The following is a 16,342-nucleotide window of genomic DNA, read 5'->3' on the forward strand; positions in this document are numbered from 1 at the left end:
GGGGCCTGGAGTGAATACAAGGCTTAATGCACTCAAGGGGTTTGGTTAATGGCAAAGTGAAGGTCAGCAATACTTTTTAGATGACAGAATGACTGAAACCATGGACTTTCTTTAGACCCATCAACTGCTCTTCTGCGTAAACTGTGCTTTCGAAGCTCAGAGGTTTAAAGTTGTCAAAATATTGAGTCTGATTTCATGAGAGAATGTGCCTCTTTGGTGAAGTATCTTTTCTGTCTAGTGTGGTGTAAGGGCTTGAGGATGATTTGGAGTTTTCACAGAACGAAGAAATGGGTACAGCTAGGGCACAAAGATGAGCAAGTCTGGACACTTCTGGGCAGAGCTGGAAGTAATGAAACATGAATCTGACACTTTCAGCAGCTGCTTGATACCAACAACCACTTAAAGTCAGAACTTGAGAACCAAACCAGCATTTCTTTCCCGATAGAATTTAATGTCTTAATGTGAATAGATCATTGGTTGCTATTTTTATAATGAGAAAGGAAGAGCTCTGTTTTCCCCCTTCAGACTTATAATACCCCCAATAAAGGGTTCATGGCATCAGTGAAAGAGAGGAACCAGCAGTAACGTGGGAAAGTTCCAGAAACAGGCTTTCTTCACACAGAAGAAACATCATGGTCCTACAAAATTCTCCAAATCCAGAGTTAACGCAACCCTTTGTTTTGGATCGGGTTACAGTCTAGTCTCCCAGGTTGGACCAGAAGAGTGCCCAGCAGGTCATCCACACTCTTCTTCCTGTAGTCATCAGGTGGTATGAGTCACCTGTCACCATTCCTTCCAGAGCCTGAGGTGTTTGCAAGAAGTGAGCCCACTGCAGATTTAAGTTTACAGTGGTTTAAGGGAACTCATGACTAATGCTGACACTCCCAGTCTTTTTTTTTTTAAAGATTTTATTAATTTATTTGACAGATAGAGATCACAAGTAGGCAGAGAGGCAGGCAGAGAGAGAGAGAGAGAGAGAGGAGGAAGCAGGCTCCCTGCTGAGCAGAGAGCCTGATGTGGGGCTCGATCCCAGGACCCTGGGATCATGACCTGAGCCGAAGGCAGAGGCTTTAACCCACTGAGCCACCCAGATGCCCCGACTCCCAGTCTTTCATAATGTCCTTCTCTTCGGTGTAAAAATAGAAGCAAATGGAATGTTGGAGAACTTAACAGGTATGTCCTTGAAGGTGCCTGGACTTTGGCAACTATACATGTGGCATGTGTGGTTAATGTACATTTTGAGGCAATTACAAGTAAAACTGACCATTTTGTTTCTCTTGGAAAATAGAATTCATTTAACTTTGACAGTAAAATGTAGGGAAACATTATTTTATCCTAAAGACATACCCCTTTTCTTTCTCTTCTTGATGTCTAAAGCTAATTTTCTAATAGGGACACATAACTCCATATTTAGAAGTAAAATAAATAGGCATCTGGGGAGCCAGCATTGACGTTCGTTCTCGAAAATTGGATCCACCGATGGAATAGCAAACTGTACATTATCTTCCTAAGAAAATACTAATTTATCAGTCCCAAGAGCCAATGAGTTGTTCTGTGTCAGCAATCAGCTTAGCCTCATAATTATAAATTTGTAAGGATCTGTTGAAAGACATGGATCCAGAAGAATTATAGTGTTTCATAGTGAGTCACTTAGAAGAAAGAGCCCTGTTATTTGTAGACATTCCATATAGTCATAGAAATTTAGAGATGGATCAGGTCTTAGCAATCATATAGTCTAACCCTTTTATTTTACACATGAAGAAATCAAGGCCTGGAACCTATTGTAGGAAACATATGAAAATATTTCCATATGCAGCACATCTTCGAAATGTCTGACTGTCTTCAATACTTTGCTAACTCTGCCTTTGAAATGTTCAACACGATGTGCCCCTAATGTGGCAAGGGTGACTCATTGTTACAAGACAGCTCGAATCTGTGGACTGTACTTTGCGTCTTTAGCGTATTCTTTTCTTCCTTTCCTTCCACCCTCCTCCCTTCATTCATTCATTCATTAAAAGATAAGCCACTGGGCCCCCGTATCTGTGAGATGCTAGCTAGGCCAGACAGATGGCTGATTGGAAACATAAGGAGGTTCATGAGCAGTCTTTGCCTTAGAGGAACTCTCAAGATAGACAGTGAGACAGATGCTGGTGTGAAGAGTTGCAAAAGAGCTTCATAAATACCTAACTCTTGGTACGGGCAAGTATATCTCAGGGCACTGAGAAGCAGGGAGTAAGGGTTTCCTGGGAGAGTCAGTCACCCCGAGGGGAATCTCTTCAGATGAGCCTCATCTCGGGCAGAGAAAGCAGTCAGGGCATTGTTGGAAGACGGGGATCTTGCCCAAAGGCAGGAGTGTTGAAGGAAGAATGTGGTGTGTCTAGAAATGGGGAGTTTAGCAATGGAGGGTGCAGGGGGAAATTAGTAATGTGGAATGATGGGTGCTTCAATGAGAAGATAAATTAGAAAATAAACACAGGCATACCTCCTTCTTATTGTGCTTCATTTTCCTCATGCCTTTCAAATATTGCATTTTTATTGATTTATTTTCTTTTTTACAAATTGAAGGTTTGTGGCAATGTGGTCAAACCAGTCTCTCTGCGCCATTTTCCCAAGAGCATTTGCTCACTTCATGTCTCTGTCTCATTTTGGTCATTCTCACAATTTTTAATTTTTTTTTCATTCTTACTATGTGCGTGAGGATGATCAATGACCCATGATCTTTGCTGTTACTCTTTTAATTGTTTTGGAGCTCATGAACCACATCCATATCAGATGGCAAATTTAATCGATAAAGGCTGTGTGCGTACCGACTACTCCACCACCAGCCGTTTTCCCATCTCCCTCTCCTCGGGCCTCTCTGTTCCCTGAGACTCCCCAGTATTGAAATTAGGCCAGTCAGTGATCCTAGAAGGACCTCGCAGGCTTCAAGTGAAAGAAGAGTTGCACGTCTCTACTTCAGATCAAAAGCTAGAAAGGATTACATTTAGCGAGAAAGGCATGGTTCAAAGCTAGGACAGGCTGAAAGCTAGGCCTCTTGCACCCAACAGTCAGGTTGTGAAGGCAAAAGAAAAATTCTTAAAGGAAATTAAAAGCGCTGCTCCAGTGAACACACAAATGATAAGAAAGCAAAACAGCCTTACTGCTGATATGGAGAGAGTCTTAGTTTAGTAGTCCCATTAGAAGATCAAAGCAGCCACAATGTTGCCTTGAGCCAAAGCCTCATGGAGAGCAGGCTCTTAACTTTCTTCAATTCTGTGGAGGCAAGAGAGGTGAGGAAGTTGCAGAAGAAAAGTTGGAAGCTAGTAGATGTTGGTTTTTGAAACTTAAGGAAAGAAGCAGTTTTTGTAACGGAAAGTGGGGAAAGGGGAAGCAGCTTATGCTGATGTAGAAGCTACAGCAAGTTCTCCAGAAGATCTAGCTAAGACCATTCATGAAGGTGGCTCCACCAGACAACAGATTTTCAGTGTAGATGAAACAGCCCTCTGTCAGAAGAAGGTGCTGTCTCGGACTTTTATAGCTAGGGAGAAGAAATCAGGTTCTGGCTTCAACGGACAGGTGACTCTCCTGTTAAGAGCTCATGTAGCTTGAAACTTTAAGTTGAAGTCAGTGCTCATTTGCCATTTTTTTTTTAAGAACATTTTTTTAAGAACTTCCATCGGCCAAAAGATGACTTGCTAAAAGGTCAGAAGATGGTTAGTATTTTTCAGTAATACAGTATTTTTAGCTAAGGTATGTATGTTGTTTTTTTGGATCTGATGCAATTACACACTTAATAACATGGACATAACTTTTATACACCCTGGGATGTCAGAAGATTCATTTGACTTGCTTTACTGAGATTTTCCCCTTATCATAGCGGTTTGGAATTGAACCTGCAAGATCTCTGAGGTATGCCTGTAAAAAGAAAAATCTGCATCATTTTTTAAATTAATTTATTTATTTTTAAAAATAAACATATAATATATTTTTATCCCCAGGGGTACAGGTATTTGAATGGCCAGGTTTACATATTTCACAGCACTCATCATAGCACATACCCTCCCCAATGTCCATATCCCCACCACCCTCTCCCGTACCACCTCCCCCCAGCAACACTCAGTCTGTTTTTTGAGATTGAGTCTTTTATGGTTTGTCTCCCTCCCAATCCCACCTTCTTTCATTTTTTCTTTTCCTACCCCCCAACCCCCCCAAATTTCATCTCCACTTCCTCATATCAGGGAGATCATATGATAGTTGTCTTTCTCCAACTGACTTATTTCGCTAAGCATGATACCCTCTAGTTCCATCCACGTTGTCACAAATGGCAAGATTTCATTTCTTTTGATGGCTGCATGGTATTCCATTGTGTATATATACCACCTCTTCTTTATCCATTCATCTGTTGATGGACATCTAGGTTCTTTCCATAGTTTGGCTGTTGTGGACATTGCTGCTATAAACATTTGGGTGCACGTGCCCCTTCAGAGCACCACGTTTGTATCTTTAGGATATATACCCAGTAGTGCAATCGCTGGGTCGTAGGGTAGCTATATTTTTAACTTTCTGAGGAACCTCCATGTTGTTTTCCAGAGTGGTTGCACCAGCTTGCATTCCCACCAACGGTGTAGGAGGGTTCCCCTTTCTCCACATCCTCACCAACATCTGTCATTTCCTGACTTGTTAATTTTAGCCATTCTGACTAGTGTGAGGTGGTATCTCATTGTGGTTTTGATTTGTATTTCCCTGATGCTGAGTGATATGGAGCTTTTTTTCATGTGTCTGTTGGCCATCTGGATGTCTTCTTTGCAGAAATGTCTGTTCATGTCCTCTGCCCATTTCTTGATTGGATTATTTGTTCTTTGGGTGTTGAGTTTGATAAGCTCTTTATAGATTTTGGATACTAGCCCTTTATCTGATATGTCGTTTGCAAATATCTTCTCCCATTCTGTCAGTTGTCTTTTGGTTTTGTTAACTGTTTCCTTTGCTGTGCAAAAGCTTTTGATCTTGATGAAATCCCAATAGTTCATTTTTGCCCTTGCTTCCCTTGCCTTTGGCGATGTTCCTAGGAAGAAGTTGCTGCGGTTGAGGTCAAAGAGGTTGCTGCCTGTGTTCTCCTCAAGGATTTTGATGGATTCCTTTCTCACATTGATGTCCTTCATCCATTTTGAGTCTATTTTCATGTGTGGTATAAGGAAATAGTCTAATTTCATTTTTCTGCATGTGGCTGTCCAATTTTCCCAGCACCATTTGTTGAAGAGGCTGTCTTTTTTCCATTGGACATTCCTTCCTGCTTTGTCAAAGGTTAGTTGACCATAGAGTTGAGGGTCTATTTCTGGGCTCTCTATTCTGTTCCATTGATCTATGTGTCTGTTTTTGTGCCAGTACCATACTGTCTTGATCACAGCTTTGTAATAGAGCTTGAAGTCTGGAATTGTGATGCCACCAACTTTGGCTTTCTTTTTCAGTATTCCTTTGGCTATTCAAGGTCTTTTCGGGTTCCATATAAATTTTAGGATTGTTTGTTCTATTTCTTTGAAAAAAATGGATGGGATTTTGATAAGAATTGTATTAAATGTGTAGATTGCTTTAGGTAGAATAGACATTTTCACAATATTTGTTCTTCCAATCCATGAGCACGGAACATTTTTCCATTTCTTTGTGTCTTCCTCAATTTCTTTCATGAGTACTTTATAGTTTTCTGAGTATAGATTATTTGCCTCTTTGGTTAGGTTTATTCCTAGATATCTTGTGGCTTTGGGAACAATTGTAAATGGGACTGACTCCTTAATTTCTCTTTCTTTTGTCTGGTTGTTAGTGTAAAGAAATGCAACTGATTTCTGTGCATTGACTTTATATCCTGACACTTTACTGAATTCCTGTACAAGTTCTAGCAGTTTTGGAGTGGAGCCTTTTGGGTTTTCCACATATATTATCATATGATCCGCAAAGAGTGATAATTTGACTTCTTCTTTGCCGATTTGGATGCCTTTAATTTCTATTTGTTGTCTGATTGCTGAGGCTAGGACTTCTAGTACTTTGTTGAATAGCAGTGGTGATAACGGACATCCTTGCCGTGTTCCTGACCTTAGTGGAAAAGCTTTCAGTTTTTGTCCATTGAGAATGATATTTGCAGTGGGTTTTTCAGAGATGGCTTTGATCATATTGAGGTATGTGCCCTCTATCCCTACACTTTGAAGAGTTTTAATCAGGAAGGGATGCTGTACTTTGTCAAATGCTTTTTCAGCATCTATTGAGAGTATCATATGGTTCTTCTTTCTTTTATTAATGTATTGTACCACATTGATTGATTTGCGGATGTTGAACCAACCTTGCAGCCCTGGAATAAATCCCTCTTGGTCATGGTGAATAATCCTTTTAATGTACTGTGGATCCTATTGGCCAGTATTTTGGTCAGAATTTTCAAACCTGTGTTCATCAAGGATATTGGTCTGTAATTCTCTTTTTTGATGGGACTCTTGTCTGGTTTTGGGATCAGGGGTGATGCTGGACTCATAAAATGAGTTTGGAAGTTTTCCTTCCATTTCTATTTTTGGAACTGTTTCAGGAGAATAGGAATTAATTCTTCTTTAAATGTTTGGTAGAATTCCCCTGGGAAGCGTCTGGCACTGAACTTTTGTTTGTTTAGAGATTTTTGATGACTGTTTCAATCTCCTTACTGGTTATGGGTCTGTTCAGGATTTCTATTTCTTCCTGGTTCAGTTGTGGTAGTTTATATGTCTCTGGAAGTGTATCCATTTCTTCCAGATTGTCGAATTTGTTGGCGTAGAGTTGCTCATATTCTGTTCTTATAATTGTTTGTATTTCTTTGGTGTTGGTTGTGATCTCTCCTTTTTCATTCATGATTTTATTTATTTGGGTCCTTTCTCTTTTCTTTTTGATAAGTCTGGCCAGGGGTTTGTCAATCTTCTTAATTCTTTCAGAGAACCAGCTCCTAGTTTCATTGATTTGTTCTATTTTTTTTTAGTTTCTATTTCATTGATTTCTGCTCTGATCTTTATGATTTCTCTTCTGCTGTGTTTAGGCTTTCTTTGTTGTTCTTTCTCCAGCTCCTTTAGGTATAGGGTTAGATTGTGTATTTGAGACCTTTCTTGTTTCTTGAGAAAGGTTTGTACCACTATATATTTTCCTCTCAGGACTGCCTTTGTTGTGTCCCACAGATTTTGAACCATTGTGTTTTCATTATCATTTGTTGCCATGATTTTTTTCAATTCTTCTTTAATTTCCTGGTTGACACATTCATTTTTTTAGAAGGATGCTGTTTAGTCTCCATGTATTTGGGTTCTTTCCAAATTTCCTCTTGTGATTGAGTTCTAGCCTCAGAGCATTGTGGTCTGAAAATATGCAGGGAATGATCCCAATCTTTTGATACTGGTTGAGACCTGATTTATGACCCAGTATGTGGTCTATTCTGGAGAATGTTCCATGTGCACTAGAGAAGAATGTAAATTCTGTTGCTTTGGGATGGAATGTTCTGAATATATCTGTGATGTCCATCTGGTCCAGTGTGTCATTTAAGGCCTTTATTTCCTTGTTGATCTTTTGCTTATATGATCTGTCCATTTCAGTGAGGGGAGTGTTAAAGTCCCCTACTATTATTGAATTATTGTCGATGTATTTCTTTGATTTTGTTATTAATTGGATTATATAGTTGGCTGCTCCCATGTTAGGGGCATAGATATTTAAAATTGTTAGGTCTTCTTGTTGGACAGACCCTTTGAGTATGATATAGTGTCCTTCCTCATCGCTTATTATAGTCTTTGGCTTAAAATCTAGTTGATCTGATATAAGGATTGCCACCTCTGCTTTCTTCTGATGTCCATTAGCATGGTACATTGTTTTCCACCCCCTCACTTTAAATCTGGAGGTGTCTTCGGGTCTAAAATGAGTTTCTTGTAGGCAACATATTGATGTGTGTTTTTTTTAATCCATTCTGATACCCGGTGTCTTTTGATTGGGGCATTTAGCCCATTTCCATCCAGGGTAACTACTGAGGGATATGAATTTAGTGCCATTGTATTGCCTGTAAGGTGACTGTTACTATATATTGTCTCTGTTTCTTTCTGATCTACTACTTTTAGGGTCCCTCTTTGCTTTCAATATTTCCTGTAGAGCTGGTTTGGTGTTTGCAAATTCTTTCAGTTTTTGTTTGTCTTAGAAGCTCTTTATCTCTCCTTCTATTTTCAATGATAGCCTAGCTGGATATAGTATTCTTGGCTGCATGTTTTTCTAGTTTAGTGCTCTGAATATATCATGCCAGTTCTTTCTGGCCTGACAGGTTTCTGTGGATAGGTCCGCCACCAATCTAATGTTTTTACCCTTGTATGTTGCAGACTTCTTTTCCTGGGCTGCTTTCAGAATTTTCTCTTTGTCGCTAAGACTTGTAAGTTTTACTATCAGGTGACGAAGTGTGGACCTATTTTTATTGATTTGGAGGGGCATTCTTAGCATCTCCTGGATTTTGATGTTTGTTTTCTTTGCCATATTAGGGAAATTCTCTACAATAATTCTCTACAATATACCTTCTGCTCCCCTCTCTCTTCTTCTTCTTCTGGAATCCCAATTATTCTAATGTTGTGTCGTCTTATGGTGTCCCTTATTTCTCGAATTCTCTCCTCGTGGTCCAGTATTTGTCTCTCTTTTGCTCAGCTTCTTTATTCTCGGTCATTTGGTCTTCTATGTCACTAATTCTTTCCTCTGCCTCATTTATCCTAGCAGTAAAAGCTTGCTTTTTTTATTGCACCTCATTGATAGCTTTTTTTATTTCAACTTGGTTAGATTTTAGTTCTTTTATTTCTCCAGAAAGGGCTTTTATCTCTCCAGAGAGGGTTTCTCTGATATCTTCCATGCCTTTTTCAAGCCTGTCTAGAACCTTGAGAATCGTCATTCTGAACTCTAGATCTGTCCTATTACCAATGTCTGTATTGATTAGGTCCCCAGCCTTCGGTACTGCCTCTTGTTCTTTTTTTTGTGGTGAGTTCTTCCACCTTGCCATTTTGTCCCGATAAAATTTGCTTTCTCCTCCTCTGGAATTCTGCTGTTCTCCTTGGTGAGTGAAGGTGGTCTTGGCTGGGTTTCTTGTTGATCTTCTGGGGGAAGGGCCTGTTGTAGTGATTCTCAAGGGTCTTTGCCCCAGTCAGAATAGCACCACCCTTACCAGGGGCCTGGCTAAGTAATCCGCTAGAGTTTGCTTTCAGGAGCTTTTGCTCCCTGAGCACTTTCCGTAGAGTTCCTGAGGAGAGGAATGAAGCTGGCAGCCTCCCAATCTTCGGCCCGGAGGAGCCGAGACCTCGGGGTTCCGCTCCTCAGTGCGCCCTCAGAGAAAAGTGCCCAACTTCCCCCTTCTCCCTGGCCTCTGGTCATGCTTGGAGGAAAACACTCAACCGCTCGCACTTGGAGAAATCGCCCAGTCGCTTCCGTCTCCGTGGCCTCTGGCCACGCTCCGAACTCACCCAGCCTGTGACTGGTTCAAGGTAATCCTGAGCTGAGAGCTCACTCCTCGGCTTTGTTGCTGTAGCCAGCTTCCCCACTCTAATACCTGTGAGCTCTGCGACACTCAGACACCCCCGGTCCTTCTGTGACCCCGCGGGACCTGGGGTTAGGCTGACCCCACATGGGCTTCCCCCCAGTTTAGCCTCTGGAGCAATGTTCCTCCATGGAGCAGACTTTTAAAAGTCCTGATTTTGTGCTCCGTTGCTCCACTACTTGCAGGGAGCCGGCCCCTCCCCCCGTGGTCTATTTTCCTGGCGCTTTGGATTCACTTTTCCGCAGGTCCTACCTTTCAGAATGTGATTGGTTTTCTGTTTCCAGAATTGTTGCTCTTCTTCTCTTCAGTTTCCCGTTGGATTTGTAGGTGTTCACAATGGTTAGATAAGCTATCTAGCTGATCTCCTGCTACCTGATGTCATCTCAGCCTGCTACTTCTCTGCCATCTTGATTCCTTTGAAAAATATGCATCTTATGCTGAGGAATTTAGTTACTATCCTGAGTGACAGTTTCCCAAACCTTAGTAATTTAAGTATTATTTCCACAATATGTGTTATAGCCAAAGCTGCCTTATGTTATTTTTGCTCTCCTTGTAAACTACTTGTACTGTTATTTGTTTAACATTTTCCTCAAATGCCTTATTTTGAAACATAACCTGTTTTCAAGTAGCTAGAACACCAGTATTGTAAATAGAAAATCAACGTCACAAGATGAACCATGAGAGACTATGGACTCTGAAAAACAATCTGAGGGGTTTGAAGTGGCGGGGGGGGGGTGGGAGGTTGGGGTACCAGGTGGTGGGTATTATAGAGGGCACAGCTTGCATGGAGCACTGAGTGTGGTGAAAAAATAATGAATACTGTTTTTCTGAAAATAAATAAATTGGAAAAAAAAAAAAAAAAGAAAATCAACGTCACAGGTGCCTGGGTGGTTCAGTCAGTTAAGCGTCTGCCTTTGGCTCAGATAATGATCCTGGAGTGCTGGGATTGGGCCCCAGGTTGGACTCCCTGCACAATGGGGAGTCTGCTTCTCCCTCTTCCCCTTACCCCACTTGTGTGCGTGCTCTCTCTCTGGAATAAATAAAATCTTAAATAAATAAATAAATAAATAAAACCAAGATCACTTGTAGTCAATTCAAGGTCACCATTAAAATGAATGTGATTAAAATAAAACATTCTTGTTAACTCTTTGCTTCTCAAAGTCTCTGAATCTGAGGCTTATAGTTTCATTATTTTAAAGGAAGATGGTAGGTTTGGGAGAGGAGTTAAATTCACTGTAGCACTAAATTGAGACTCCTAAAATGAGTAAGGGGGAGGAAAGAGAGTTGAACAACACATGGCTCCCTTATTCTTTAAGTCAAGAGTGTTCAGCATGGTTCCTTTGTACCATGTTCGATACTGCAGGGATATGCATGCCACGTAGGGGGACATGTCATAGGCCGTACTGGGCTATCTGAGGATTCAGAGCCAAGAAGTGACAAAATCAGACCTACATGGAGAGTGATGAAAAGGAGACCAGAGAAGTAAGCTAGAGCTTTGTAGAGGATGTGCAAGGATTCCCATATGGTCCAGTCAATATAACAGGATGAAAAAGAGGGACCAGATTTAAGAAAAATCTGTGATCGGGGCACAGCAGGAGTTGGTGCCCGGAGGGAATGAGCAACGCAGGTCAAGGAAAGAGAAGGGCCGGTGATGCTCCCCAGTGGGATTGTTTGGGAGACTGCATGCGTGGTCACATGACCCAGGCCACGTTTACAAAGAAGAGATAGTAGTAGAGTATGTGTACTTGGTGAGTGGCGGGGAGGGAGGGAGCAAATAAGGGATGAGAGTGTTAAGATTCCTTGCTTTGGAATGTGCTGCCTGTGACAAATATGTACCCATCTTAGGCTCACATCAAATGTTCACTGAGAATACAGCAGAGAGGGGAAGGTCAGCAAGCAGGCCACTGGAAACCACCCTGCTGGAACTCAGAGACAGTCCCAATGCCAAAGAGTCTGGAAGAGACCCCGGTGGCCTATCAGTCGGCCTCAAAAACACTTGAATTTACTTAATGACCATTTCAGAAAATTTGTAATATAAGCAGGTAGACGAGTTCAAGATATACTAGACACATTTACTTTCATAAGATGTTAGAAATGAATCCATACAACCAAAAACTCATTAAGAACCTCTTTCTATAAAGCAATTTACTGAGTGCTTTTAGGGATAGAGAGATAAATTAGACACAGACCCTGTTCTCATAGAGCTTGTAAAGATCTAATAAGAGAATGGATAAAATTTTCAGGGATTTAAAGCTTAACATACGAGGCCTTTATTCATGATTCCCAGAAAAAAAATTAGCCTCAAAATTTCCTTAGTAAGCATAATCTGAACTTTGTCTTCATGTGTTTTTAGAAATTGATGATGGTATTGGTGTAGAACAACAATATAAATGAAATTCGGGGTAGCCTCATAAAATTGGAAATTAAAACCTTGTCAATCATTAGAAGCCCCTTTTCCTATGTTGTACTTAAAATGCTCATTTTCCCAGCTCAGGAGAAATAATCGCAAGTTTTGTCTTACGTATAGCATAAACTTGCCCTTCCTTCTCAGATGAGTATATGTAGTAAAGAATTGGAATATTCTCATCAGACCCTCTTGAACAATCCGTTTCATGTAACTGGGAATTTTTTGTTCCTGATCAACAGGACACAGACTAGAAAACGTAGATTTCACTCTGAGCCTAGAAAAGAATCAGAGGTTTGAAGAAGAGGAAGGACAACAAGCCTAACATTGATGCTCCTTCTTCAGTCTCTAGACCCATCTGTGGAAAGAAGTGTTTTCATAAGACTCAGACAGAATTCATTTCCATAGAGCATTCTTAATGGCTCCTGTCAGTACAAAACAGCTGGGAAACATATGGTATCCATTTCCCTGTATCACTTGGAAAAAATTTCACATGTAAATAAAGCCAACATAAAAGAGTAGCCCTTTGAACCCACGACCTTATACAATACCTAAATAGATTGGTACAATGCACTCGTTGTATTGGTCCACTAAATTATGTGACTTTAAAAATTGTTTATTACCTCCTGAGATGCACGTTTTCAAGAAGTTCCAAAGGAATCAAGGTAATTGGCAAAATATTAGCAAATACCATCCCTAATAATAAGTATGTATCTCTGAAATGTCAAGGAGTATATATGAGTATAAATAGACACACACACACATAAACACACACACATATGTTGGCCACTGTATTTTAAGCATTTCAGAAAAACTGATGGATAAAATTAAAGGCATATTTATACATTATAAACTTTACATCCGCTATCTCTCTGCTGTTTGAAATAAGTAACCATGTGTTCTTGAAAGGAAGAGAGGAAAGCTTGGCAGAAATTTCTGGCAGACAATTTTTCATAGCTTCACATTTTTGGGGAAAAATAGACCTATAAAGGATAGGAAACCTTTTAAATTTATAATGGACCAACTGGAATTAGTCTTTGCCTTTGCATATTTACATTTCATAAATAACTTTAGAAAACCCAGCTCTCATTGGTGATTATCACTCCTCTGAGTTTATTAACAGGACTTTTGTCCCCTGTGATATTAAGCTGTAAATCCCTCAGAATGATGCGCTTTGGGCATTTACAAGGAGATTTAATGCGTTGCACAAAGTGAGATTCAAATTCAAATACTAGCATTTGTTAATTTGTGCCAAGTACTGTGGACAGCTTAGAACCAGAGCCAACGGAAGGGAAGAGAAGTGGCAGCTCAGCAGCATCTAGATACCTTTCTTCCCTTTTGGAGCATTCCTTGTTAATACCTGTTCCTCACTGGACACAATCCAGGCCTCCCTCCACAGCTTGTAGGATTCTCTTCATAGATTTTAACGGTCTTGGAACTAGACCATTTAGTGCAGACCCTCTGGAAAACCCCATGCCAAATTATGGTCTGTTTGGAGGTAAGACCCCATCCACCCACAGTTACATAGTATTCTGGCTCAGAATAGTTCCTCTCACCTCCTTAGCTTGCTTCCAGAACTTTCTCTGAATCCTTTTAGAACACTTCCCAATAGGAACAAGACTGACCGGTGATCTAAATTTGGGGAACTTTTAATAACTTTTATGCCACTTTAACCCCAGAGACTGTCCTAGAAATGACAGGCCTGAATTCACCCCACCTCTCTCTTTCTTTCTTTCTTTGTGTCCAGTAGCAAAGAATGGACACAAGACCATGCTTTGGGATTAAATACTTCCTACGTGTTGTTGTTCCAGAAAAGGAGAACGAGATGGGAGGCCCCTAGTTGGAGGGCATGTGCTAAAACCTCCCCTCCACTGTAAAAGGGGGATGGTGTAAATGTAAGTGTAAGGGGAGGAGGCCATAAATCAGAGGTCTCCCAAGTTTTCAAGGGAGCTGGGTCAGTGGTCTAGTCAAGGGAGTGTCCCAGAGAGGAAGCAGAATCATCATGAGGGAGGAGACTATTGTTCCTGTGCCAGAAGGCACAGGGTTATCTTCCAGTAGGCTAACCCAGAGAGATGGTGTTCTCTTTAACTTCCAGATGCATTGTTTCACACACACTCTGTGTCTACCAGACGCTCTCTCAAAGGCAAACCAGACCATCCTAATCGAAGCTTTGCAGATAAATGAGAAGAAAGAAAAATGCTCACTAACATGACCATCTCAGCCTCCCTTCTGTCCCTTTGCAGCTCCTTCTCCTCCTTCTCCTGGTTGTTCCCAGCTTTGCCAACATTGGAGGACACCCTTGAATCTCACAGCATGTTCTGTTGTGAAGTGTTAATACATGACGTTGCTGTGTCATTTTCCAGAGAGCACTGGGAAATGCCCCTGAATGGTGGTTCTCTGGGATAACCATCTGTGAGGGACAGTCATCCAATGGGTCACAGTTTCAGTTTGCCCAATATTAAGTAATTTACCCCTTTTCTATGTGGGACTTCTTAAACTTTAGGGATATACATATATGTATGTATGTATGTGTGTGTGTGTGTGTGTGTGCACGTCTTCTCTCCCCTCATTTAACACAGAGGATCCAACCTCTCATTTCTGTTTTCCAAGATCATGAAGAGTATCCTAATCATTCTAAAGAGGTATACCCATCCAGGGAATGAGTCTAAAAATCTTGATTGGCTGGTTTGCTTGTTTGTTTCAGCAGTCTGCTTTTTCCATGATTAGTATTTTCATTAATTTTGAGCCAATAGGCCATAACTTTTATCACTCACTGTTTTCCAGAAGTCAGCATGAACTGTTTGGTTTACCGTACACGTTCTCTCGAGGTTGTCCCCTCAGGCAGGGGCTTTCTTCGAACGTAACATGAGTGGACTATGCCTGCCTTCATGGCCAAGATACCTTCGGCATTTCAATGTAATACTCTCCTCTTGTATGTATTTCTAAACAGTTTCAAGCTCCGGCTGGAACTGCAGCGTGTCGGCCCTCATTACAAACACGCAGAAACCCACGGGAATCGCCGACGTGTACAGTAAGTTCCGTCCTGTGAAGCGAGTTTCCCCGCTAAAGCACCAGCCAGAGACTCTGGAGAACAATGAAAGCGATGACCAGAAGAACCAGAAGGTGGAGTATCAGAAAGGGGGTGATTCTGACCCAGGTCCCCAACCCGAAGAGCTCAGCCCTGGAGATGGAGACAGCGGTCCCCAAAGTAAGAGCACCGAGCCCAGCACCTTGCTGGGGGAACTGGAGCACTATGACCTTGACATGGATGAGATTCTGGATGTGCCTTACATTAAATCCAGTCAACAGCTTGCCTCTTACACCAAGGTGACTCCAGAGAAGAGAATTTTGGGTTTGTGCACCACCATCAATGGCCTTTCTGGCAAAGCCTGCTCTCCCGGCAGTGCTGAGAGCTCTCCAGCCAACACGACCCCGTTCTGTGTTCTTTCACCTGTGAAAAGCCCTCAGCTGAGAAAAACGTCGTCCGTCGCCCGCGACCAGCAAAAGCTCTCTGCTGAAGAGTCTGAGAACTCAGCCGCACTGGTGAAGTGTGGCTCCGCCTACGAGCCCGAGAACCAGAATAAGGACTTCCTCAACAAGACCTTTAATGATGCTCCGGGTCGAAAACGCGAGAAGGCAGTGCCAGACTGTCAGCTCAGGGCCTTCCATCTGCAGTCCGCAGCCACGGAGCCCAAACTAGACGAGCCCATCGGGAGTGGGAACTGGACCAGCTCCCAGGGCCCAGAAGAAAGGAGTGAGCATCTGAAAAAAGCGAAAAGCATCTTGAACATTGTTAAGGAAGGACAGATCTCTCTCCTGGTAAGTGTGATCTAAGTCCATCTTCTGAAGACTTTGGTTTCATTGGTGAGCGTTTGTTCCCTTCTGGCTTCATCTTTATTCATAGCTTGAGTTAGGGGATGTGCCTTCTGAATTTTAAAATGCAAAGGTAGGAGATTAATACAGGGGGAAAACCAACGGCTGGAGAAGGAATGTTATTCCACTTTAATTGTGCATGAATCTGACAGGAATAGGACCCATAATCTAAACAAAAACAAAACAAAGTTCAGCCCTTGCTTTCACGTGAATCTTAATGTCCTTCTTTCCCGTGTTCGAACGGGTCCCCGTGCTGTCACTCAGTTACTTGTGGGGACATCAGTTCCTTGCTGATGGTGAGCCTGCCACATAACATGAACAGAGCGTCTTCTGTTTTATCTTGATCATTATTCAGAAGACTTGGACCAGGAAGTTTGAAAGCATTTGCAGATAGAAGCTTCCCCTGGAGCTTAGTTGCCCTCTGACCTCCATGGAGTTTTTACTCAGTTCCAGTGCTGCGAGTCCAGGGAGCCTGAAGAAGCTTTTCCAAAGACTCGAGTCACAGAGTTAATGTGATGTAAGAAAAGTCTGTTCTGCTCCGG

At 41.7% G+C, this 16,342-nt stretch overlaps 1 protein-coding gene across 3 annotated transcripts in view; it reads left to right on the forward strand.

Annotated features, from left to right (window-relative positions):
- Positions 1–16,342, forward strand: part of LOC122916393 (synuclein alpha interacting protein) — a 236,251-nt gene that overhangs the window by 181,573 nt on the left and 38,336 nt on the right. For all 3 annotated transcript variants that reach the window (XM_044263735.1, XM_044263724.1, XM_044263713.1), the window contains one exon: positions 14,878–15,746. In XM_044263735.1, coding sequence (XP_044119670.1) covers positions 14,878–15,746 — 869 coding nt within the window. The remainder of the gene's footprint in view (positions 1–14,877; positions 15,747–16,342) is intronic.

Source organism: Neovison vison, chromosome 1 (assembly GCF_020171115.1).
Source record: "Neovison vison isolate M4711 chromosome 1, ASM_NN_V1, whole genome shotgun sequence".
Classification (NCBI taxonomy): Eukaryota; Metazoa; Chordata; class Mammalia; order Carnivora; family Mustelidae; genus Neogale; species Neogale vison.